Here is a 26,764-nt window from a genome sequence, read left to right as displayed (position 1 = left end):
GGTTGAGTTCTGCGATAGGTGTTTCGATGATCAGCGCTGGATCTGTTTGAAATGACAGTTGGTGAGAGTTTGCATGAGAAAATTAGAGCCATTATTTGGTGATGCGTTAAATTCGGCCGCATTTTATCGAAACCGTTAGTAAAATAACAAAATAATAAGTTTGGTTTTTTCCCCCCTAGAAATTAATATTCACAAAGCAACATCCATTAACATACAATTTTTGAAGAATTTAGTGAGAAAATTTGAAATGTTTCAACACGTTTCTTATGTAAAAAGACCCACTAAAATATCTTTAAAGTGACCCAATAGATTCAATTTATAAGCAATTTTATGTAGATTTTTCATAAAAAATATCCTTTTTTACCTCTTGCTACGAACACACAGTAATTGAAAACAATATTAAGATAAAAAGTCAGCTTAGACAATAATAATAATAATTCTACACTGTCTTTGATCTCTTCCATGCATAAATTTCCAGTCATAGCTTAGGGCTTACCTTCTGTTTCTGGAGTCGAGTTCCAAAATAATCTCTGCACTATATGAAAGACTTCCCAACACTGTGTCTTCCCTGTGTTTGTATGGGACATAATAAACCAACACATCTCCAATCGACCCGGTAAACCTGCGTCCTTCCAATAAACCGATCAGAGCACGCGTATTTTCGAGAGCAACACGGCATAAACTCACCGCCGAAGAAAAGCTTACTCGCGCAAAAATTCTCTGTGAATGTATTGTCAACAACGCTTTCCCTCCCATTGCGTGTGTATGGGTGAGCGTGTGAAAGTGTACAGGAAAAACATGCCGTTGAAGTGTTCTCACACACCGGTGTAGATAGCGAGCGAGGGAAATGAGCACTTTTGCGGTTCATGGCAGCATGTAGCATGGGTCCCGATCGGACGCAAGGAGAGGAACAGCACAAGGAATAGCTGTGAACGGTCGTGTGTTTGGCGTCGTGCTAGGTGTGTGGAGCAACAGCCATCAAAACAGTGTCAGTAGAGCACCGTAGACAGCAGCCCAGTGCAGAAAGCACAGTGCGTCTCCATCGCTCGATACGAAACAACTGCGAAAATTGTAATCTCTATCGCGGAAATGTAGTAGGTGCGAATTTCCACACAGCGCACACATACCTAGGTGAAAGTTCGAAACTTTGAAGTGGAGGAATAGTGGAAACCGAAGAAAAAGACAAGGCAAGTGAAGGAAGAAAACATCGCCATTATAGCGCTAATGCGCCAATTTTTCCCTGTGCATTCTATCCCCCGAAGGAAGCTCGTTATCCTAAGGGCGCGCGCGGTGAAAGTGTTGTTATCTTGTCTTCCGGGGAATCCCCCCACTTGCCCTTCCAAGCAGTATCCTTCTTAATATTCTCAATCTTTCTCTCTCGCTCACTCGCTTTCTGGGTGAAGAAAATAGGAAGAGCAATTTTAGAAAGAAAGCGATCCACAACTGCATACCACAGGACCACCCGAGTAATGTGGTGGTGCGGTTGTGTGCAATAGTTACCATACCGATGCACGGTACCACCGAATTTTCCGACCGCATACAAGGCCACGTGAGGAAACCAGTTCTCGGTGCCAGCTGAAGTTTTTTGTTTGCTATTTATTTCCCCTTTTTTAGAGCACAGAGCTGCATCAGTGTACCCATATCACCATATTTTCCGAAATCTCAGTGTGCCATGCAAGGACTGCTGAGAATGCAATAGAAAAGCGTAAAAAGGCTTTTTTAAATACAAAATTGATTGCAATGTGGTGTGCCAAAACAATGAAAAATTGATTGTGTGAAAGCCTAGAAAAACCGCTGAAAATTAAAAAAGGTGTGAAAGTGTGTATGTTTTTTTTTGGTGTTTGTGAAAGCTTGATTGCTGTATGCAACTCGGTACATATCTTATGCTGGTGAAAAGTGGATAAAAAGTATAAATAAAGCATAGCAAACAGCATCATAACGCTAGAAAGGGGCCACTTCGACGAAAACATATCAATGTGCCGTTGTACTCTGCGGCAAAGCTTGGAGTGCTTTTTTCCTTCCGGTTTGACATAAATATAAAGCATATAACAGCGTAACGGAAATCGCGTGCCATAAGGTTTGGCGAATACGTGTGTGCGTGTGTGTGTGTGTGTTTGCCCTTTAGTGGGACTGGGACAAGCAATTTTTGGGCAAGCCCGCAATCAAATTTCGTAATCGAATTAGTGGAAATGTTTCCCCACGCCACCTGCCTGCTGTGGAGCATAAAGAATCGGCGTACCGGCGATCCGGACGGCGAAACCGGAGGCTGGGTACATGTGACCGGTGGGACGGACGCGATCCACTGTAGCGTCCGGACCGGAGCGCGAAGGCGGCGTAGCGATGGCCAGGTAAGTGGTTGAGATTATTTTTGGTGTTTTGTTGTTGTGGTTCGCTCGTTCGCTTGCCTTGACTGATTAATTTTGGGCCTGGCCGCGTCACGCGGGTATTCGCGATTCATAAATGATGAAATAATATTGATCCTTGCAATCAAGCGCCGGCGAAATATAATCTGTCAATCAAGCTTCTCGCGTGAAATTTCTGGTGAGCCATACAGCGGGGAAAGATTAATCCGGGTATGTATTAAATTAAAACGCGCACTTGGTCGGGAAGAAATGGTTCGAAGTGAAGCGCAATTCAGAGCAAATGCTTGTCAAGTGTTTGATCAAAAATCTTTTTTTTTAAATAAATTTTAAAACTAAATAATGTACTTTAAGTTTAAGGATAATGTACTTTATGTTAAAAATATAAAATATTCAACATGGTCTTATATTAGTGATAGATAAAGACTTACAAAAAATATCTCTTATCCAAACTTATACAAATCTTGCTGTTCTGGGGTATTGGATAAAAATTCGGTGGAACTGGTACAAAATCCAATCCAGACTGTTCACCCGCGCAGAAGGCTTACTATTGAGCTATGGGTCAGAGGACTTGGCCTGCCTCTCTTTGACTTTCTAGGCTTTTTCTGCCGCCCAAAAATCCGGTTCAGCTTCTAAAAAGCAACCAGAACGCTCTCGTTTATATCTAGATAAATTTATAAATTTTATAAAGTATTTAACATACCATTTTGACTCAGTACAACTTTAAAATACATTTTAAAATATAAACTAGAAAAGCCTTTGACGCGTGACGTTAATGAAATTATTTGGAAATAGCAATAAAAATGGATGGTTTTGATGCTAGATTAATGCTCTAAAAATCATTCACTAGAGGTATCAACAGTCCTTCAATACATTTTATTTTTATGTCCAGGTCGCAGTACTAAATATGCCCACGTTTCGTCGAATCTAATTTATCGGCATCGAGGTAAATTTAGCCCCATTCGGAGTCAAATATAATAAGAGGTTTGAAACGATGGGATTTATAATTAGTATATCTAATTTAAGTGCCCATCGGTATCAATTCTTGACGTCACGCATACAAGGATCCCGTGGGGAAGAAAACAACTTAATCTAAATGTATTCGTTCTCATAAAAAAGATGTGTACGGTATTATTTCGAGTATATCTAGGAAATATGATTAATTATAAATATTTCTTGATACTGCGTCTTGCCAAATTAAAATTATCCATTGAAATGGAGCTTACCTCAATAAATTAAATTATTTATTAAAGTATGGTTCTAATACTACACTTCTAATGAATAACCAAATCATGTAGGCATCCAACCATTACCAAAGAATTCATAAGCTTCTTAAGCTCTCCACTCCTTGTCGCGTCTGAGCTTTGGTGACGTACAAAAGACTGGGCGCCTCCATCACTCCACGTGTCGCATGTTTATCGAGCAGCCACTTCAGACGTGGCTGGCCGAAGGCTTCGACACTTTCGTGGCCAGCCCCACGTATCGTTAGTTTCATCAGCTGTGCGTTATGATACCACAGCGCGGCCCACAATCTTGGGCGTTTTGGTTTGGGAAGTCGGTCATGGCACCGACTCGAAATCCTTGCCATCGTCGCCATTCCAGTCGTAACGAATAACGAGCAAAGACACACGTATTGTGTGTGTGTGTGTGTGCCGGTGTGAGTTCAAAACAAAATAGTTCATTTTGCCGAGGGCGTCCGTCTTCGCCAATCGCTATTCGGGGCGAAGGTGGGAAGTGCTGGTGCGAGTGGGACTATTATCGATTCGTCACGAACGATACCGGAGAGTGCTTGTTTACGCAGTCAACCTTGAACGCGGCGCACCGATGATGGCGAGGCTTTTTCTAGGTTAACGAAAGCATCTCACAAAAGCAAATACATGCGGGAGCCGGCTGGCTTTGCCGTCACCGTAATCCTTGAAACGGGCAGCTTTAAGCAACCGACACCCGGGCACATATGGTGGTTTGGCGACACGGTGGAGCTATTATGGTAGGTAGCTTGTGTGTGTTCTTGGAACCAAGGGTCTTGCTGGATGTATAATTACTGTAATTGTGAAACAAGAAAAAAGCAGCTTGAGCTGCTGGAAGAAAGAAGAGGCAAGGTGGAGAAAAGGAAATGGCACTGAAAGATGTCATGTTTGTTTGGTTGCCGGAGGTGAAAATGGCAACAAAAAAACAGCTGCAAGACATGCTTCACGAAGTTTTCTGTTATCATGCCACCTGTTCTTAGAATTTTCTTCCCTGAAGGAATGGAGCAGCCAAGGTAGCCTGAGGGGGGTGATATTAGCAAATGTGTGAAAATGTTAATATGGAAAATTATTTCAAAAGCCATTTCAAAGTAACAATACTTGAATCCATGAAACTGCCTAACGTAACTGACATTATCGAACACAGTGCTTTGCCCTTCACAATGTGTTAAATACGCCAGCTGACCTTATCCACTAAGCGGGATTAAGCAAGGCGATTGTCTGGCAAACATTTGCTAGGTTTCTTCCCAGCTTGAAAAAGCGTGCCACATTTGCAAGAAGTTCAATGCTATCCTATCGATTGCGAAGTATCATCACACGCCCTAATTGGATCTGATCGGAAAATGGGAAATTGACCTATCGTCCAGCTACAGCTTCTCGAAAATCGGCATCCCTTTCAGCAAACCACTTCAAAGGCGAGAGTCCTAATCATGCGCTTGAAAAGAAGTTGAAGCAAGATTTTCTCCCATGCTATCGCCCACCCAAGGGCAATGATAAGAGCACGCGGGGATCGATTACTGTACACCAAAGCACCAATAATCCATCGTTTGGGAGCGAGCCATGAGAAATTGGAGTGGGGTCACCATATCTCGGTCGCATCATCATCGGTCGTTGGGATTGAGTTGTTTTCCACTTTATTTGTTCGCATAATATAGCCGCTTTGCCGTGTGCTTATCATCAACTCAATCAACCGTGGCAAGCGTCGCCCAAACTACTATCGATTGTAGGAGGTGAACGGTTTCGGCCGTGAACAGACCGGAGGAAGAAGCGAGCCGTGAAGTTATGGATGAAATTTCCATACATTTTTCCACCGAGGCTAGATCGAAAAGTATGGGCCATAAATTTTGCCGTTCCTGCCAATAGGTGGCAACTCTACTACTGCTGAGGGGTCACGTAAAATGCAAAAGCTAGCGCGAAAATCAACAACAACAAGTGTTGTAAGCCTTGGCATAAGCGGATTTTTTCCTTCAGGCTTTTTTTTTTTCTTCACTTTATCATCTATTCAACCAAATCTTCGATCAATCCGGTTTCCGGTGAAGGGACAAGCGTGTGGAAAAGGAGGAAGGACAGATATGGAGGAAAAAAAACCCGTCGAACATCCGAACGATTCCGTCCCGAGGGCAAGGTCTGTCTGCTACGAATAATGCCATCCGGGGCACCGAACGACGTGTCATTATCCAATAATGAGGACAACGATCGGCGCTACGATTAAGTGAGCCAAGGAGATGAGAACCAGGGCGGGGAAAATTTATGTGCTGCCGGAACATTGCTGCCCTGTCGTTTATCAACACCGGATCGGTGTGGTCGGTGTGGTGGCTTGCCGTGCCGTGTTTGCTGACTGTGCCAGATGGGTCGAGAGGTGGACAAAAAGAGAGGGAAGTGAGGGCAAGCGTGTAGATAAACATCAGATGTTCCGGTTCTCTGGCGGACAATATTCGAGCCGATAAAGCCTCGAGTGGTGCTATAGAGGATGAATGTTGATAGCATGTGTGCGATATAGCATTAAAGCGAAGTCAATGGATGGCATGTGGTGACCGGTATGAACCGGTTAGTTCTTTATGCTGTGCCATGTCGGTGTATCGTTTTCCAGATGAGTTCATTGAATTTATCCAGAGGGAAAAAAAGGGTTAAAACTTTTGGGTGAAAGGATTAAAGAGGGCCTCTGATTAAAGAGGCATGGTTGGGAAAATACCTCTATTTTCCTAGGTCCTGTTGCTTTCAGGGGTTTCTTCGGGATTAAAAAGTCTGAGGCCAGAGAATCAATAAATTTTAGATGATTTTCCACGGTCCATATCGTGCATTAAAAGCTGCAAAGCAATTTCAACGGTTTCCGGTCCGCGCAACAGTTGAAACACTGTATTGCATAGCTTCAGGCGTTTATACTGAAGCTACTAATGTTGTGTATTTTATTCGAGTTTTATGATTGATTGCTTCAAATGCATGGACTTTATATACCACTCTTGACTGTAGGAAGGTATTTAACCGTTGTTTTGAACACGTTTAATATTTTTACGATTTTCTTCCTAAATATCGGATATTTATTGAACGCTTACCTCTCGCACAAACGCACCCCACACGGACATGAGTGTTTGACGTTTTGACACATTAAAAAAAGGCAAAAAACACAAACAGTCAAGTTTGTTTACCTATGCGCTTCTCTCTGCCGGCTTTATATTTACCTTTCGCCCTATTGATCTCAGTAGAAGACTTTTGCATAAACTTTTCGTATTAATGTGACTAGTAATCTCCTTTAAACCGTACCATTGGGCAGTATTTATCACGATGAGGAACTGTTATGTGTACAAGTGTGATCGGCAGCACAAGGACGACCCAAAGCGAGCGATGTTTAACGTTCCGAAGGTAAGCCAGCAACCGTAAACAATCATTCACGGCTCATCAACTCAATCCGCGCTCTTGTGTTGCTGTAGGATCCGCAAAAGTTTGAGGAATGGCGCCAAGCACTCCCCAAACATCGGCCCTTGCGGCCACACGATCGGGTGTGTGAAAAACACTTTAAACCGACCGACATAAAGCGCGACTGGACGTATCACATTGAAGGCAAGACGAGGAAACTGTCGCGATCGAAACCGGTGCTCCGACCGGACGCAGTACCCTGCATCTTTAACGTCACGATCCCGGACGCTGAAGCGGTACGAACCGGCAAAGGACGCAGTAAAAAATCCGAGGAAGAAGAACGTTCGGAGGAGAATGTGATCGTGGTGGTTGAAAGTACGGTGGGCCAGCAAGTGGTGGAAGAACCGGTTGATCCAGAACAGTCCGTGGTTATTTTGATCGACGAAAGCGAACTGATGGACGACGTAAACAAACAGGATGTAGCAACTCCGGGTGAGAACAGTGTGGTGGAGGTACTCGGGACGGTAGTGGATGTTGCAGAAAAAGAATCCATTTTCGAGGATTTGTACGATAACATCTACGAAGTGGAACTGCCATCCACGCTGTGGGGTGTACACCGCGAACCGGACTCAAAGTTTGTCGCGTTCAGTCGGTTTGGATGGTGCGCGAAGGATGGGAACGTAGCCAGATCGGTCTCGTTGTTGATTGATTGCAGTTTGTTATGTAGGGCCTGGTACGATGGGAGCCTAGTGTTGGGGAAAGATCTTACAACACAACTGGCATCATCCCGGTCAGATGAGAAGGGAACTACGGTCCAGCTAAACACGACCTTAGTGAAATTACTTGACAGTTTAGAACAATACGCAGCCAGGGAAGCATTGGCTGAAGTCGAGGAAGTTAAAGAAAGATTAGAAAATTGTTTAAAATACGAATCTGTCGCGGAAAGTAGCGATAAGCTATCCTCGAACGCTAGAGCGGCTAGTGGTGAAGGGCTGGTTTCGAACAAAGACCGAACGTAACTGGAACGGATTTGCGTTTGTACGATAACCAATTGGAAAGAAAAAGGTCCTTTCGTGGGTGGGTCAACGTTTATCGGTCTGCGAAATCGATAGCCTTGTGATGGAACGAACGGTGAGATTTTGCTACGTTTGCCCTTCGCCAGTGTCCATGAACGAGAGAAAGGGAAAAGGAAAGAAGTAGTAGCAGCATTAGTATCCTGTACTTTGACGTGGATTTATTTTCCGAAGTTTTCCGTTTTTCTTATACTGTTTTGCACGACGAGCTTTCGCGATGCTTCTAAAACAACGTGTAAATGGGCCGTCCCCGCTGCAGGCAAGCGTAAAACCGATAAACGATTACTGTAGTTTGAGATAATGTTCATCAGTCTCGCACGCTCACGACGATGCCGACGTTGGTGCGGCCGCTGAAGCCGCCACCGGCATTGGCATTACGTTGTTGATGCACTCCTCCTTGTTGATCAGGTGGCAGGTTTTGTTCACCAGGTTCATCAGCTCGTTCAGCCCGAAGGCCCAATCGTTCAACACTTCGGAGGCGGATTTTTTCTGCGAGAAATGAATAATTCCGGCCGGTCGGTCCGTTTTCACCTTGAGCGTGCCGGCGTTTACCATTCGCGAAAGGTACTCCTCACATTCACCTTCGCTCAGATCGAGCAGTTCGGCCATACGCTTCAGGTTGATGCGCGTGTAGTAGTTCGAGATGATGCGCACGTTATGCTCGATCAGGCGGTTCTTCAGCTCGGCCCAACACTTCTTGCCGTGGCTCGTTTCCTGGTTGAAGATATCGAACGTGTTCAGCTCGGCACCGTACACCGTGCAGAGTGCGTCGAAGTTGATCAGTTCCTTGCACATGAACAAACGCAGCAGTTCTCTGTGGAGGAAAGTAGATATTAGGCTCGTTTCGTTGGAAAAATTGCACGATCAATACATACTTGTACACCGGCAGCTCCTCGAGCAGCTTGTTCTTGGACAGATTGTGCATCATATCGACCTGCTCGTTATCGTACGGCGACAGGATACAGTACAGCACGGCATAGATCATCATCTTCTGCCTTCGCTCGGTTTCCTGTGCAATCATTTCCGAATCCACCACCGCCAAGTAGTGGCGCGAAGTCTTAATGAACGACGAATCCTTATCCAACCGTATCATCAGGTCGTAGTACTTAAGCTTCAAATCCTGCTGCTCGGCATCGTTGAAGAACTTAATGTTAATCTTCTTCGCAATGATCTGCGTACGGACAAAGTCCTGCTTGGCCAAACAGAGCCGCATCTGCTCGAGGATAAGCTCTACCTTCTCGCGCTTATCCATCGTACCGTACGTTTCGACCTGCAGCTCCTCCATGATGGTGGCCGCACCGGTTACATCCCCATCCGCTTCCCGAATGTCGGCCAACATCTTCGTTAGCCGCGCACGTTCCACCTCAACGTAAATCTTGCCCTCCGTCACCGTACGTAGCGTATCGATCAGCTTCAGCTTTGTTTCCTTGTCGGGCGTTTTGTCCACGTACGTGCAACACTCCTGGATCATCTTAGCTACCGCCTGCTTCGATTGTGACCGGCGCTTGACCAGTATCGTAACGTACTCGTTCAGATAGTTCCAGTTGCGGGCTTCGAAGCAAATCTGCACGATTGCGATGAGAGCGCGAGCGCTCGACACCATATCGGCACCGATGCGCGTTTGCTTTTCGAGCTGGAGCAGTATTTCCAGTGCCTCGTTGAACTTGTTCTCGTCCTTGGCCATCTCCTTGCAGAGCGGGATCTTTTCGTCGCATGTTGCGCTATAATCGACCTCCATCTTTACGATGCGGCCCTCGAACGCGTTAATGTCCATCGCTTGGTCCATGATGTACGGGTTCTTTCCGTGATACCTTCCAAAGAGCTGGGTCGTCGACGGTGTGCTGGAGAGAAAAGCAAAAACAGGGACGCTGTTGTTGGTGCTGGACACACAATCGAGGGTGCTTGTTTGTGTGTGCGTAGCAACTTACATCGTGCAGTGGAACTTGTAGAAAGGGTCGCTGCTGTTAAACCACACAAGCACTACTGAAATATGTTGTTTTTCTTGTGGTAAGACAGGGAAATAAACTAAATAACCCACGGAAACGTTCTGCAAGCGGCTGGCAAATGATTCTCTAGTTTTCTGCTTGACAGATGATGACTCTGCGCATCGTGCACTGTCAAGCGAGCTGTCATCGCTATGGAAAACTTCGGCTGCGAACAAAGTACAGGGCTGCTAAGGTCTCTTTGGGGATTATTATGTTGTATTTTGAATTGTATTAGTAATTTAGCTGATATAAGTTTTTGTGGAATCAATCTAAACTTTAAAGGAATTTGATTGAATGGTACAGAATTCGTGATACAATAACATTGTAGAAATAATAAGAAAAAAATGTTTGTTCAGCCGCGAACGAGCCCTGCAACGTTGATCGATTCGAAATTTCGTCGTTTCGTATCAGTACGCAGCCGTTTCATCGATTGCATCATTCAAACACCATAACGTACGCAGTCATAATGGATGCATTCGTTGGAAATTTCGAATAAAATCAATTTTATTTGTTTCATGAGAATAAAATCGAGCAATACGGCCAGGCATGGCCGTTTCTTCATGAAAAAAGAAAATAAAATCTAGAAAATTATTGAAATATTGAACGAATACTGATAAAATGTATTTAAATGTAACCGAAAACAGTTGCATTATGTAAAAGATGCTGGTTAGATGACTTTATTTAAACTCTCAAAAACGTGTTTCGATCGTCATTTTGTTGGATTTAGGATGATTCTATAACTACAATATTTATAAGATGAAAAGATTGTGTAAGTTTTTATATTCTAATTTATTATTTCGGTTACTATCGAGTATATTTATACTAACACCACTAGAAGAACCTTCTGTGTACGTATACACGAGATTTAAGAGCAAACTAAACAACGTTCAGCAGCTATACCAGTTGAGTACGCCAAAATAAAATAAAAAAACATTAAAACAAAAACCTTTGCCAAACTGTCCCTTTCGATATTTCAAACCGGAACATAGCTGCAGGCAACGATGAAAGTCAACTGATTTTCCCTGAGTCCCTCCTTCGCTTCATGTACCCCATCTCTTCACGTTTGTACATGGAGTGTATGCAAAAAAAAAAAAACGAGCCTTCCGGCAAAAATCCCGTACTCGCAGCATAAGCAAATGAAGGTAAAACAACGTTGAGGCGGTAGTTGAGAGCGAATGGGGAGAAATTGTGCCCCAACAAGCAGCACTAAAAAATAAACATATCGTGACAGCATCATCCCTCCCAATGCTAGTCTCGTCGTTGCTCGATAGGTCAAATCAAAACACGGTTCTGTATCCGTGTGCCCGCGCCGCTGGGCACTGGGTTGAAAGTTCTCCAATGATGGCTGAAATAGAAAAAAAATGGGAGATGCTGTCACGGATGAACGATTAAAGGAAACATGAGTTTTCTAGCGCGTTTGTTTTTGCATTGCGCTAAAAGCGCTGCGAATAGAATGTCAGATGTCAAGCCGGCTGAGCTGGAGATTCAAGCTTTAACGGGTAAAACCCCCCGATGCTGTTGGCAGCATTTGGAACTAAATAAAACCCCCCAAAAATCCCGTTCCGTCTGCTTAGCAGAATTTGGAAAATATTCCCGGAATGCCATAATGACACAAAACTACCCATTGAAGCACACGGATCAGCATTAGCAACGAAAGAAGCTAAAAATACTTTCCACCGAATCAATCCGGTGCACAAATAAATATCGGTTACAATCGTCGGAAGCCGGGATGCGGATGCTCGTTGCCATTAGTAACTTCTGCTTGACTGGGTTCCCCTTTTTGGGGCTGGTAACAGGAAGGCGGGCTGTATAATCGCACAAAGCTTCAACCTAACTGGTAGTTTAATGCCAAAAATCTTACAGATATGGATGTCGCTTATAATTTACTACAAATTTTTAATTTGTGTTAAAAATAACGAAAAACCACTTAAAATTACACAATGGTTGATTTAAACTTTTTCAAATTGCATACATTTGGGCGTCACGAAAGAAAACGCCTGAAAGTATGCAATACAGTTATAACATCTCCGAACGCTCTTTTAGCGACTTCCATGACTCAGATTATCATTAATTATTGTATTTAAAGGCATTAAAAGGACTCATAACAATGGTTGATGAATAGATTTGCTTTTTTTTTCTTCTTATTCGCATTAAAGCACACAGCACACATGTTGCTTCTGCCTGTCCTCGAGTCCTGAGCCCGAGTTAACCTTCAATCGCCCTCCCTACCGAAATGTCTCGAGCCACGCGAGACGGATGAGAACGAATCCCACCACCTACACATACGATATCACCTGTGCGGGTGCGTTCGAGCGTGAAAGTATCCCGGAAATGCCGTCCTTACATGGCTGGGGCAGATTGAGCTAGTCCTCGGCCCAAGAGTTCTCACGCACCTCGGTGAAGGTTGTGTGTGTGTGTGTGTGAGAATGGGTGCACATGCTAGACCGCGTTCGTTAGCTGTACCTCAAAATGGCACGATCCTTGAAGGTGCTCCGGTTGCAACTTTAGCGCCGGTTCAAGGTCAACCATTGCTCATCAACGCTCGTTCCCGAACTCACCGGTCCCATCTGCCGGGACGGAACGAGCGTGAGTGCACCGCGCTGTATGTGGTGGATGCTGCTCCGATGCAACAGCGCGCATAATCCGGCGCTGCAATGAGTGTGCTTGGCAAGGGCAACCGTTTTCCCAGGGAAATGGTGAGTGTCATAGTGGAATAGATGGGCGAATGTCTCGATGAAGGTACTATTTTATTCTCGTTTTGAGTTAACGGTGAGCTCTAAGCAGATATTTAACTTGAACATCACTTAACATTAGCTTAAAACTAGCCTAATAACCATTTTTTCCTAAGTGTTAGTAACGACTGAGTTGAGAAGCGCTGCACAAACCTCACAAGAAAGCAACAGGAGGCAAGAGAGAAAATGAGTGACCGTGTGCCGTGAGTGACCGCTTTGATGATGGTAGCTTTCGATAGCACATAGCCCTATATTGATGGAAACTTATTCTCCCAATTTACTCTACTTTTCTGGTTATAAGATTTTTATTGCATTTTTATACAACTTGTTTCATAGTTTTCTTTTAAAGTTGATTGAATGGTTTGGTAGTTTTACATCACTCAATGAGTATTTATCGAAAATGATCCAATAGTTTCGTGCATGAAGTGCAAGTTAAACATCCTCCTTCGATGAGCTCTGGTATTGGTTTTAGTTTTGTGTTTAAAAGAATTCCATTGGCAGGCATTTCGAAGGAAAACGCTCGAAAGCCAACTCAAGGATGTGTGTCATACAATACAATCGAGTACGCACGAGACACCTGCCCCAAAATGAAGTGAAATGCACATACACGCATACATACGCTTCATCGATATCGAATTTCTCTCGCTCCCTCTACGCGCTCCGGTTCCCCAGAATCCCAGAATCGATAATGGTATGGCGAGAGTAAGATTCAACAGGTAGGAAGGCCTTTTTTCTGCCATTCGCGTTACGTTTAGCGAAATGGTGAGCATGTAACGCTACAGAATATGGTTGTTCTGCTGAAAGATGTGGTTTAATATGTAGTGGGATGTTTGTTTAGAACAGCTTAGTGCTAAGAGAGCAAAGGGATTCGCAGGTAGCGCCTGGTAGTATGCAATTTGCTTACAGCTCGTGCAGCTCGCGAGATAAAGGATCTGGAAATTGTGGAGTAATCTCTAGCAACTGCCAGAGAAAAATGCTTCATGAAAATTGATCGGAAAATAATTCGAAAAAATAGTGATTGCATACTTTCAGGCGCTTCATACCAAAAATACTTCCTTGAAGGGACATATCTTGCTAGGAATCATTATTAATATTTTGGTTTGTGTCTTCTTATTATAATTATTACTAAAAATTTGAGAGTTTGTAGCCTAAAATTTATCTATTCCTTAAATATATTTATCATTGCACGGATAGCTTGTCTTACTTATAGGGTGATGGTTTGGATGAGAATTGATACCGGTCCTGTCGGGTTAGCAAGCAAGATTCACTACTACTGAATCACGCAACAGTCTGAATGGTAGTTTTACTCTAATAATTTGTTCAAATAATAAGGGTTACAAATTGGCTTAAGAATCATAAATAGTAGAGCTGTATTACGCATTGCATACTCGTAGGCGTATTGGAGCTTTCTTAGGAAAGTTTAGTATATCCATACGATGACAATTACAAAACTCATAAATACAACAAACCTTTCTAAATCAGCTCAAAAGTTACTTAATTAAACAATAATAAATGTGCACGCGTTCCTTTTCCAAAAACCAAAATCCCATAACAAAGCCCCGATCTCGTGCTGTGGAATGTTTCACTGATTGTTATTGCAAATAGTTTATAAACTAAACGTAAACAAACCTAACCGGAAACCCTCTCCCACCTCTTTCGTAAACTAAACAGCATACGCTATACGCCAGCATCGACTGAATCCAGAGGCAACCGAATTCCGGTTCGTAAATATCTTCAGCACTCAAAATGTTCGCCCAACCGCACAAAAACCTCACCCGATTCTATCCCGATCTAACGATGCCTTGCAGCGTGCTCGCTAACCGAGCAAAGGCGACAGCACGCAGGAAGCAGCAGTATTTCCTGGCCGACCTTTTCGCGCTCCCGCGCTGTCCGCATGGGAATAGTTTTGAATTGTTCGCATGATTTATGCGATAGATAAGTCCGATTTGCTGCTCTTGCTCATGGTACGCCGTCCGGTGGTAGAAACTCCCGGCCGGGCACCCGGGCAAGGATTGAACGGGTTTTCATTCAATAATCTCCAGAACAGTTTCACTGGCTTTTCGAGGGGGGAGAGTGCGGTGTACCGTTGCGTAGTAGCCACCCAATTTAAGCTCAAGCCGTCAGAAAAAGCTGGAATAAAAATGTCTAGTTCTTTGATGGTTGAGGCTTGGTGAGGATATGCGATGGAGCAGCGGGGAGGTTCGGCGCGATAACAAATAAAAATGTGATAAGGATGAGAAAACTCGGCTGAAGAGTTGCCGCTGTTTGAAGTGCTTCTCCAATGCCAGATAGGAAGGACAAGTTGAGCTGGAAGCAAAAAAACCTGAAACGGAACTTGAACCAATCGTTAAGGATCTCGGTGGAAATAGGTCCGGCCTAGGGACATCTGGTCGACGTGAAGTTGGAGCGGTTGCAGCGTAGCTTGCGTACTGTGTTTTTACTTCCATTCGTTACGGACAATTTTCCACCCAGTAAAGCCTCTCCGTCTCTCTAGTAGCCAGTTATCCAGCTCTTGTAAGGCAGATTGTGCTATCTCTAGCCAGATAAGGGGTCAAATCTTATCAACCGGACTTTATAGGGTAGGAAAATTCAAGTACACAGTTCTTACATTTGCCTCCCTCTCTTCGCCATGTTGTTCCCGGTGCTGGACGGCCGGAACCAGCCCAAGAGAACACACCGCACAAGCGAGCGACCGTAGAACATTCAACTCCGGCAGCTTGTTACGACGCAGGAAACCACCGGGTGCCACCGGAGCGCTTTGACGAGCAATATTTCCATTCGTGGAAAATTAACCTCACTTGCCCGTGCCCGTGCCGTGTCGACTCGTGGGAAAGTGCTCGTGGAACAACTTTCGATCTGGGACGCCGGGCCACCAGCGGATGACAACAGTACAAGCGAATCCTTACGCTTACTGGCCCAACAGTCAGAAACGGGGGATTTATTTCTGATTCTTTGCCCACTTTCACTAAATTTTCATTCTCCTCCGTGTTGGCTTGCACGGATTTATATCCGATTTTCCGGCTCATACGCACTGGGGGTCATCATACATCGAACACAGCTTTTGTTTCGCTCCTTTTCGGCTTTCGATGCCTGTTCGTCTTCTCGGTAGCTTGAAGAGGAGTTTGGTTTTGTTCGTGTCTACGGTTTATTTGAATTCCGGAGCCTCTCGAAACAGCGGCGTTGAGGTGACTCAAATTTCGAGCTCGATGATTTTGATCTCGCTAGCTTTCCCCGCGCATTAAACAACAACTGGGGCAGGCTCGCTGGTACGTGCGTTGCCCGAATTTAGGAGTTTGTGTGTCGCCGGGTGGGCATAGGAAGCAGATTAAATTTGTGTGTTGGAAAAAAAAAAACCAAAGTGGGGGTTTTTCGTTATGATAAACTGAAGGTAATTGTAGGGTAGCGACACGCCAACCGTTTCGCCAATGAGCGTGTTTAAATCATTTTTGCTTCACGACTGTCGATTGCGTTGAGTCACGACACCATGGAATATTGTAGCGTCCGACATTTTTCAACTATGATGCGGAAAGATAGAGAAAAAGAACAAAATAGTTGGCTCAAAAAATTCTGGATCTGTGGAAATAATTGTCTTTTCACACATCCTTATCTTTTATCTTTTTTTATCATGCTACTACCACCAATATCTGTGCCGGTGGCGGCTCCTTGTTGGCTTGCGCCAAACACTTCTGCACACACTAAGTGACTAATCCTTCAGGAATGAATACCAGTTATGCTAATGATTCAACCAGTAATGCTATCGCTAGACGAAGGTGAAAATCAAATCAAAGGTGGTAAGGAACAGATAGGTAAGCTTACCTCAGACGTTATCCAACATTTCACTTATCTTGGCTCAAAAGACAGTATTGACCACTAATACTTCTTCTTTGGCTCAGTCCTCAATACGGGGGAACGGCCTGGATGGAATTTGAGCCCCGGTTGTAATTGCTATTGAGTTTTTCGTCTCCTTCTCCACTCAAAACACTTGTCATAACGGACGAAGCTGGGACTTTATAGAACATCACTTGTCTCAGTTCTCACATACTCCTCTGAGACAAGGACTCTGCCCAAAATTGACGCTTAGCTAATAGCTGTGAGTTGTACAACGTTCTCACTATTGTGCAGCGATACAGACTCGCGAGGCTTAGGACGGCTGGGCATGTTGTGAGAATACCACCGGACGACCCAGCTTTGTTAGGACTTTCAAATGAACAGACGACGGTATAAGCTCGCACGCGGTTTACAGGGCATCTGAAGTGGAACAAGCAATTATGGTTCGTGTGCTGCGTGTTGCCTAATATCAGGCGTTAGCAGGTGACTTTCTGTGAGCTTAGCGGATCACCCTTATACGAGGAATATTAATTAACATCATACATTCTTTGTAGTTTAAATTTCTAGAATGTTGTTCTTGGCTTAAGTTAAGTTCCAACTAACTTAAGCATAAAGGTGCTTGCTGCCTTAAACAAGTCTATAGAAGGCTCGAATAAAAACAACGCCTAGTATACACTTTGCATGCAAAAATGTAAGTGAACTGCGACGTACTCGAATTGCGATAGACGATTAGGAGCAAACCTCTACCGGTACGACGCTAATTTAACTTCAATTTCCCTCCAGGAATGCTGGAGTTCAGAAGAAAACGAACGGAAGTGCTAAAAATATCTCAATGGATTACCGAAAAGTTTGCCTAATGAAATGACACGGTACAGTTCGCCGTGCAGCCGAAAATGGTGAAGTCAGTTTTTCCTGGTGGCTCCATTCCGTGCGCCAAAAACCTGGTGCCAAAGTTTTTAACGACAAAGAAATGATGCTTCACACGAATATTCATTAGCACCAGGTTACAGTGGGGAGGTGTGCCGAGCCAGCTGCATCAGTTAGCTGGTGATGAGGTAGATGAATTTTCTGCCTAATTAATATGTGACATTCCGGTGGTGGTGGTGAGTGTGTGTGTGTGCTGGTACCCAGAAGAATGAGCTAGTTAGATTCAGGATTGAGAGACACATCGGCAGCAAGCGGAGTGTGGACGGTGCGAAGAGCAGTAATGGAAGTGCCGGAAAAAACGTATTAGAGACCTGAGTGTAGCCATTTATCAACTCTCTTTCCATCTTGCATCCTTTCATCCAGTGGCATCAGATACACACACACACACGCAACCTCAAACATACCTGGGGGGGATTGAGTTTACGCATCGTCAGAACCCTGGGTAGCGAGTCTGGGCGAGTCCCTGTACGCTCCGGTACCGCTGATGTCTAATCCGATGCCGGTGCGGTCTCCAACTGCACCGATGATTTATCGTTCAAAGCTCTCGCGCACCTTAAATGAAGGTAGAACTTTACGGCGGAGGCATGTGGGAGTGGAGTAAAATGCTTTCAGCTCGGTCGGTTTCCGTATCTAGCACGGTTCAGTTTCGACAGGAGTTTAAGGTTGTTGCAGTCGAGCTATATATTTGACGTGGTAAGGTAAGCTATCGAGAAAAAGAAACCATGCCGGGAGGTTTATATGAGGGTTTAAGGTGGATGTGTCATGTGGATGGGATTTTCCGATAAAGCAGCGTATGGTTCTTGTTTGGATCGTATCCGTTTCGGGGTTATACCTTTTGCGGTGTTTTAACGGGTGCACAAACCTCAATCTGTTGCGTGTGGATGTATGTGCAACTGAGAGGAGCCGAGGAATGGCTTTTTAATTTGTTGCATTCCTTCCGTAAACTTATTTATTAATCCAATTTTTGGTATCGCCATAGTTCTTATCCTTGTCTGTGCATCATAGCGGGGGACGTGCACGCCTGAAAGTATGCAAATATAGTTTGAAAGTGTCTGATGGAGTTCCATGACTAAGGAAGCTGGTGGAGTATTACTGACCGAACTTGTAATTATTTTGACTCATCATTAAAGCAGTTATTACCTACTTTTAGGGGTTAGAAACCCAAAATTTAACACTAGGAATATATAAGATTAGTGTTACCGGTCTTCACAAAGCAAACACGAGGTTCAAGTCCAATCCAAACCGTCTTCCCGCACGCAGAACTATACTATAAAGTTATGGGTTAAATCAAGTCATAGAAGGTAAGAAATGGCAAACCGAGACCTTTCGAGGTTGTAGTGCCAAGGAAGAAGAAGAAGGACAGTGTTTCGGAAAGGAGGTGTTATTTTGGTTGTTGTATTTTAAAAACAGGTTCTTTAATTTGTTGCAATTCTTCTAAAAAACTTTTGTTTAAATAATCTTTGGTCAATCCACTACAGTTACTACCCTCCTTAGTGCATCGTTGTTACGAAGTGCGCGCCTGAAAGTATGCAAAACCGGTTTTAAATTGGCAGCTAACCTACTAGGATTGAAAAGTGTAACCATTATCTCTCATCTTAATATAATAACAATAATTATTTGACAATGTTGATTTATTAAGTTCCACTGTTTTGAAATTATTCTATAATATGTTGCATTCCTTTCATAAGCTTATTTTTTTAATTACTTTCCGGCAATTCATCCATTGTATCGTTGCTAAGACGGGTACGCCTGAAAGTATGCAGCGTGCAGCTAGATATCTACCCACAGCTCAGCTACTAGGATTAGATTGGAGTAATAAAAATGCACCGGTTACCTTCTCCTAATTCAAAACACCAACCACTGCATACTTTTAGCCGTTGCTAATTCAACATTTACGCTCATTTTTGTGAGAATGGTTTAAGCATTTAATGTTTCGAATTTTATGTTCAAAAATAGATAAAAGCAATAACACACACACATCATCATCATCATCATTATTGCTGTGCACTCAATGTGTTGTGGCCCCGCACAGAGTGCATCATAAATCCATCTGCTGCATCATGCTACAAAAGCCGCTTCAACCCACTACTTTGTTGCGTTTGCTTTACAAGCCGCCACGGTAATCTCTGTAATCCATCGAAAGGGGCTTTTGTGTGCTAGGCGTTTAAGATGGCATTAGCATTGCAACCTTTATCCTCAAACGCCGTCCATTATATGCAGCTCTGAAATAGGCTCCTACATTACCTGGCAGCGAGTGTTAAGCAGGTGCCAGCATGCAAAGTGTGTTGGCGTCTGGTGGGAGATAGGTTGTATCTTCTTTTTTTTTTCGTTTTCGTTCGGTTGCCAGTTTTTGTGTTTCTCATGAATCCATTTGCAGCAGTGCAGCGTTGTGTGGGCACAATTTTATAGTCCGGCGTTGCAATTTTCCACCACACGCACGCGCGCCTTTCCACCGTACTCGATTACGCATCCTCCGGGTGTGTGTTTTTGCGGGCAGGAAATGCATAACAACGAGCACCAATAATAATTGCACTCACCGCTTCCGGATGCACCTGCAAATGCTAAAAGGTTGATGCGAATGCTGACTATTGATTTCGTTCGGGGCTGGCGTGGGTTTGAGCTGAGATGAGTTTTGGGCCGCTACAAGCTACAGCACACAATCCAGTGCCCACGCTCTGGCTCGCCGTACAATGGTAATGTGCGTTTACCCTTTTTAAATCGAAGCGTGGGATGGGGTGTTCCGCAGGAAGAAGTTTTAGAGCTGTGGTGAAATTTAATAAGCGCAAGCTTATAATGCACAAACCAGCCACGGATAGATTTTGCGCCTGATTGGTTTGGGAAATCGATATCGCATCATTAATTGCCGGTGCGTCCGTTTGTTTCGAATTGGGCTGGGTCCGGCATCGGGGTTTTTATTTTCTGCGTAACTGCGTATAATGTTTTGCTGTGGGTTTTCATCGCTGGATAAGCGATCGAGTGTTTTGTTCCCTGCACGGAATCGATGAATAAAAATAAATTTATGTTTGCTTTAATTTATATCATTTCATTGGTAATTTATGCAAACATGTTCACATGGAAAAAGGTGTTACGATCCTAGTGGGCTATTTAAATGAAGTTAAACTCTTACCTAAAAATGAAACACATTTTTTTCAGATATAATTTTATCTTGAGTTCCATGATAGACTAAAAAAAACGAAGGCTCTCAACCAAACACTTTTGACTTATCAGAAAATATGTAAGTCCTTGAAATAAAATTCAAGATCGCTTTCAAATGTTAAAACTTTACAGCCAGCATTGAGGGCAACATTAGGCTGAAGCAGCATCGACCACATGAATATTCCACTATAGTCCTCTTTTTGCGATTTTGAACTGAACTTTAAACGTTCCAAGAACGAGCAAATCCATGCAAGGCTCTGATTAAGTGAGCTAAGAATAGAATAAATCTACTACAACTCAAACGATTTTCCGCCCCAAAACTCTGACACTTTCCACTGGAACATCCACTGTCTCATTAATGCTCCCGTTTAAAGCCAACCGTGCGCTTGAAAGAGCCTTACCTCCTGCAACACACGATCCAACGCATTCGTTCGCTTGCCATCCCGTTGAACCAAATCAACACTTTCGACGACACTGATCCCGCACAAGCTCGGAAGTGTTCGGGTTGAGCCTAAACTGGACCAAATCGTCCGGGGTAACTGGTCCTGTTTGCTTAAGCTTTCTCCTTCCGGTGACGAAAACTATCTCTCCATTCATTTACCGCACACCGTTTGAAGAGCGATTCTGTGTGCGTTGTGTTTTTTGCGCAACGTTTCCTTGCGTTTCATCATTTCCAGTTAGAACTCGCGTACGGTCATGGCCATGGCTAGAAGCTTAGCAAATCACCCCGCACCGTTTCGCAACTCCTGTTGCGCGTAAGTGGAAGCAACCGGAAATGAAAAAAACACCCCTGGCTTCACCTCCATGGAAACATTTCACTGACCGGCAGCAGCATCATCATCGGCTGAAGTCGCATATTTGAAGTTCCCGTAGCACGAGAGTGCATGGGAATTTTTTCGACTTCTAGTGTGTGTGTGTGTGTTTGTAGCTGGAAAAGTGGAAATTTTTTGCACACCTTTCAAACATCTCTCTCTACCCCCTCCCTCTCCCACAAGGACTCCTGTGGTGTTCACAGCCCACCCACATTTGCCTTTGATGCAAGAGTGTCGGAGGGTTGGGGCCGCCGTGAGTCAGGCAGGCAGGGAAAATCATTAACAAACTGTCGGTTGGCTTCAACTTTTTCCCGACCCTGAATGGGTTCCGTGCCATGTCGTCCTTTTTTTTTCTTCTGGTTTTTTGTTTTCCACCTTTGTTTCTCCGACTGATTTTCCGACATTCATTACACTTTCAGAACTTACTCGCGCCTTCCGTTCACTGCTAGCGCACACTGTTTGCTTCACGGCTTCTTTTTTTCTTGTTTAACCTTTGGCAATCAAAAGAAACTTCTCTCTATGTGTTTGAGTGTATGTGTGTGTGCGTGTGCTTTTTTAATTGCAAAAAGCTCATAGAAAGGATGTTCGAAAGAGCAAAAAAAAAAAAAAAAGAAAGAGAGGGGGAGCTGAGAGCTGGAAATTGAATAGTTTAGCTTGTTATTGCATTAACCTAATTACGAGCGTGTTGCAGCATGCAATCGACATTTATCGATGCTGTTTATGAACGACCAGTGGGAAATTATGAAATGATTGATACTAAAATAGCAATAGTGCTAGGCCGTTCTGATTGAATAAAAAAGGATAGATAAAATAGAGATAAGTTAAACTATACGGTCAGGCCGTTGTTGTGGAATACAAAATATGTAACAATATTAAAATTCTTATTGTTCTTCTTCTTCTTCTTCTTCTTCTTCTTCTTCTTCTTCTTTTTTTCTTCTTCTTCTTCTCCTTTTTCTTCTTCTTCTTCCTATTCTTCTTTTTTCTTCTTCTTCTTCCTATTCTGCCTCGACCTATTCTTCTTCAACCTATTCTTCTTATTCTTTTTCTTCTTCTTCTTTTTCTTCATCTTCTTCTTCCTATTCTTCTTCTTCTGCTTCTTCTTCTTCTTCTCTTTTTCTTCTTCTTCATCCAATTATTCTTCTCCTTCTTCTTCCTATTCTTCCTCAGCCTATTCTTCTTCAACCTATTCTTCTTCTTCTTTTTATTCTTCTTTCTATTCTTCTTCTTCTTCTTCTTCTTCTTCCTATTCTTCTTCTTCAACCTATTCTTCTTCTTCTTTTTCTTATTCTTTCTATTCTTCTTCTTCTTCTTCTTCTTCTTTTTTCTTCTTCTTCTTCTTCTTTTTCTTCTTCTTCATCCTATTCTTCTTCTGCTTCTTCTTCCTTTTCTTCCTCAGCCTATTCTTCTTCAACCTATTCTTCTTCTTCTTTTTCTTCTTCTTCTTCCTATTCCTCTTTTCCTTCTTATTCCCCTTTTTCTTCTTCTTCTTCCTTTTCTTCTTCTTCTTCTTTTTCTTCCTATTCTTCTTCTCCTTCTTATTATTATTCTTATTGTTCTTCTTCTTCCTATTCTTATTCTTCCTATTCCTATAAGAAGAAGAATGAGCAGAAGAATAAGAAGAATAGGTAGAAGAAGAATAGGAAAAAAGAAGAATAGGAAGAAGAAGAATAGGAAGACGAGAAATAGTAAGAAGAGGAATAGGAAGAAGAAGAAGAATAAGAAAAAGAAGAAGAATAGGGAAATGAAGAAGAATAAGAAATAGAAGAAGAATAAGAAAAAGAAGAATAGTAAAAAGGAGAAGAATAGGAAGAATAAGAATAGGAAGAAAACGAAGAAGAAGAAGAATAGGAAGAATAAATATAGGAAAGAAGGAAAAGGAAGAAGGAGAAAAATAAGAAAGAAAACTGAAGAAGAAGAAGAATAGGAAGAAGAAAAATAGTGAGAAGGAGAATAGGAAGAAAAAGAAGAATAGTATCATTCATCTATAAAAGTTCTTGAAAGTATTAAAAATACAGAAAAAGAAAATTAAAGTTTTACTTTGTATGGTAACAATAGCAAATCAATCCAGTTAATGTAATAATTTATCATAAGCTTAACAATAATGACGACAAAACACAAGAACAGTAAGAGGAAGGAGAAGAAAAAGAAAGGAAAAGCGAGAAGGAGAAGAATAAGAAAGAAAACTGAAGAAGAAGAAGAATAGGAAGAAGTAGAAGAAGGAGAATTATAAGAATAAAAATAGGAAGAAGAAGAAGAATAGGAAGAAGAACAATAGGAAGAAGAAGAATAGGAAGAAGAAGAATACGAAAAAGAGGAATAGGAAGGAGAAGTAAAGGAAGAAGAAGAAGTATAGGAAGAAGAAGTAAAGGAAGAAGAAAAAGTAAAGAAGAAGAAGAATAGGAAGAAGAAGGTTGTTTAAGGCCCGATTGTTCACCCCTAGTGCGACCGAAAACTAGTACGAAGCCCCTATAAGCCAAAATGAATGGTAGGGTTAGAGGAGAGGGGATTTTAATCAAATAATAACAATATTTTATTCGTCTTTCTTAAACCAATTTTGACCACACTGAAAGCACACTGAAAGCACACTGTGAAGCTTCCGCAACGTGTACTACGGATTGCATACCTTTAGGTGTAAATCCTACAGCGCCTAACAAATTTTGTCAGGGGGGGGCCTTCTCGAGTCTTTTACCAGAAGAAGAAGTATAGAAAGAAGAAGAATAGGAAGAAGAAGAATAGGAAGAAGAAGAATAGTAAAAAGAAGAAGAACAGGAAGAAAGAGAAGAATAGGGAGAAGAAGAATAGGAAGAAGAAGAAGAACAGGAAGAAGAAGAAGAGGAATTATAAGAATAAGAATAGGAAGAAGAAGAAGAATAGGAAGAACAAAAATTGAAGGAAAAAGGATAGGAAGAAGAAGAGGAAGAAGAAAAATAGGTAGCAGAAGGATAGGAAGAAGAAGAAGTATAGGAAGAAAAAGAATAGGAAGTAGAATAAATATCGGAAGAAAAAGAATAGGAAGAAGAAGAAGAATACGAAGAAGAAGGAGTATAAGAAAAACAAAAATAGGAAGAAGAAGCATAGGAAGTAATAGAAGAAGAAGAAGAAGAAGAATAGGAAAGAGAAGAAAAACTAAAGGAATAAGAAAAGGATAAGAAGTAGAATAGGAGGAAGAAAAACAGAAAGAAGAACAAGAATAGTAAAAAGGAGTAGAATAGTGAGAAAAAGAATAGGAAGAAGAAGAATAGGAAGACGAAGATGAATAGGAAGAAGGGGAAGAAAAATAGTAAAAAGAAGAAGTAAAGGAAGAAGAAGAATAGTAAAAAGAAGAAGTAAAGGAAGAAGAAGAATAGGAAGAAGAAGAAGAATAGGAAAAAGAAGAGTAGGAAGAAGAAGAATAGGAAGAAGAAGAATAGGAAGAAGAAGAATAGGATGAAGAAGCAGAATAGGAAGCAGAAGAAGAACTATAAGAATAAGAATAGGAAGAAGAAGAAAAATACGAAGAAGAAGAAGTATAAGAAAAATAAAAATAGGAAGAAGAAGAATGGGAAGAAATAGAAGAAGAAGGTGACGAATAGGAAAGAGAAGAAAAACTATACAAGAAGACAAGGAAGAAGAAGAATAGGAAGAGGAAGACAAGCATGAAGAAGAATAGGAAGAAGAAGTAAAGGAAGAAGAAGTAAAGGAAGAAGAAGAAGTAAAGTAGAAGAAGTTAAGGAAGAAGAAGTTAAGGAAGAAGAAGAAAAATAGGAAAAAGAAGAATAGGAAGAAGAAGAATAGGAAGAAAAAGTTAAGGAAGAAGAAGAAGTCTAGGAAGAAGAAGAAGAATGGGAAGAAGAAGTATAGGAAGAAGAATAGTAAAAAGAAGAAGAATAGGAAGAAGAAGAATAGGAAGAAGAAGAATAGGAAGAAGAAGAAGAATATGAAGAAAAAGAATAGGTAGAAGAAGAATAGGAAGAAGAAGTAAAGAAAGAAGAAGAAGAATAGGAAGAATTAGTAAAGGAAGAAGAAGAAGTATAGGAAGAAGAATAATAAAAGAAGAAGAATAGGAAGAAGAAGAATAGGAAGAAGAAGTAAAGGAAGAAGAAGAAGTAAAGGAAGAAGAAGAATAGGAAAAAGAAGAATAGGAAGAAGAAGAATAAAAAGTAGAAGAAGAATAGGAAGAAGAAGAAGTCTAGGAAGAAGAAGAAGAATGGGAAGAAGAAATAAGGAAGAAGAAGAAGTATAGGAAGATGAAGAAGAATAGGAAGTAAAAGAAGAATAGGAAGAAGAAGAATAGGAAGAAGAAGAATAGGAAGCAGAAGACAAGGAAGAAGAAGAAGTAAAGGAAGAAGAAGAATAGGAAGAAGAAGTAAAGGAAGAAGAAGAAGTTAAGGAAGAAGAAGTAAAGGAAGAAGAAGAAGAATAGGAAGATAAGAATAGGAAGAAGAAGAATAGGAAGAAGAAGACAAGGAAGAAGAAGAATAGGAAGAAGAAGTATAGGAAGAAGAATAGTAAAAAGAAGAAGAATAGGAAGAAGAAGAATAGGAAAAAGAAGAAGAATAGGAAGAAGAAGAATAGGAAGAAGAAGAAAAGGAAGAAGAAGACATGCAAGAAGAAGTAAAGAAAGAAGAAGAACAATAGGAAGAAGAAGTATAGGAAGAAGAATAGTAAAAAGAAGAAGAATAGGAAGAAGAAGAATAGGAAGAAGAAGTAAAGGAAGAAGAAGAAGTAAAGGAAGAAGAAGAATAGGAAAAAGAAGAATAGGAAGAAGAAGAAAAATAGGAAGAAAAAGAATAGGAAGAAAAAGAATAGGAAGAAGAAGTAAAGGAAGAAGAAGAAGTATAGGAAGAAGATGAATAGGAAGAAGAAAAAGAATAGGAAGATGAATAGTAAAAAGAAGAAGAATAGGAAGAAGAAGAATAGGAAGAAGAAGAAGAATATGAAAAAGAAGAATAGGTAGAAGAAGACAAGGAAGAAGAAGAATAGGAAGAAGAAGTAAAGAAAGAAGAAGAAGAATAGGAAGATGAAGAAGAATAGGAAGAAAAAGAAGAATAGGAAGAAGAAGTATAGGAAGAAGAATAGTAAAAAGAAGAAGAATAGGAAGAAGAAGAATAGGAAAAAGAAGAAGAATAGGAAGAAGAAGAAGCATAGAGAGAAGAAGACAAGGAAGAAGAAGAATAGGAAGAAGAAGTTAAGGAGGAAGAAGAAGTATAGGAAGAAGAAGAAGTATAGGAAGAAGAAGAAGAATGGGAAGAAGAAGTAAGGAAGAAGAAGAAGTATAGGAAGAAAAAGAAGAATGGGAAGAAGAAGGAAAGGA

General features: G+C 41.9%; 3 protein-coding genes across 4 annotated transcripts in view; 2 read left to right on the top strand and 1 right to left on the bottom strand.

Moving 5' to 3' along the window:
- The first annotated feature begins 992 nt into the window (after positions 1 to 992).
- The window catches only part of LOC118512880, a 157,071-nt gene continuing 131,299 nt past the window's right edge, over positions 993 to 26,764 (top strand). For both annotated transcript variants that reach the window (XM_036057974.1, XM_036057973.1), the window contains exons 1-2: positions 993 to 1,098; positions 1,615 to 2,348. In XM_036057974.1, coding sequence (XP_035913867.1) covers positions 2,190 to 2,348 — 159 coding nt within the window. In that variant the 5' untranslated portion in view covers positions 993 to 1,098; positions 1,615 to 2,189. The remainder of the gene's footprint in view (positions 1,099 to 1,614; positions 2,349 to 26,764) is intronic.
- Positions 6,728 to 7,987, top strand: LOC118512885. Its single transcript, XM_036057986.1, has 2 exons — positions 6,728 to 6,964; positions 7,033 to 7,987. Exons 1-2 carry the CDS (start codon positions 6,887 to 6,889, stop codon positions 7,975 to 7,977), a joined length of 1,023 nt encoding a protein of 340 aa, XP_035913879.1. The 5' UTR covers positions 6,728 to 6,886; the 3' UTR covers positions 7,978 to 7,987.
- LOC118512883 (26S proteasome non-ATPase regulatory subunit 12) lies at positions 8,166 to 10,147 on the bottom strand. Its single transcript, XM_036057985.1, has 3 exons — positions 9,960 to 10,147; positions 8,907 to 9,872; positions 8,166 to 8,845 (listed from the first exon to the last, which is right to left on the bottom strand). The coding sequence occupies exons 2-3, from the start codon at positions 9,815 to 9,817 to the stop codon at positions 8,353 to 8,355; spliced, it is 1,404 nt and encodes a 467-aa protein (XP_035913878.1). The 5' UTR covers positions 9,818 to 9,872; positions 9,960 to 10,147; the 3' UTR covers positions 8,166 to 8,352.

Source organism: Anopheles stephensi, chromosome 3, assembly GCF_013141755.1.
Source record: "Anopheles stephensi strain Indian chromosome 3, UCI_ANSTEP_V1.0, whole genome shotgun sequence".
Classification (NCBI taxonomy): domain Eukaryota; kingdom Metazoa; phylum Arthropoda; class Insecta; order Diptera; family Culicidae; genus Anopheles; species Anopheles stephensi.
This window is presented reverse-complemented; position numbering and strand designations above follow the sequence as displayed.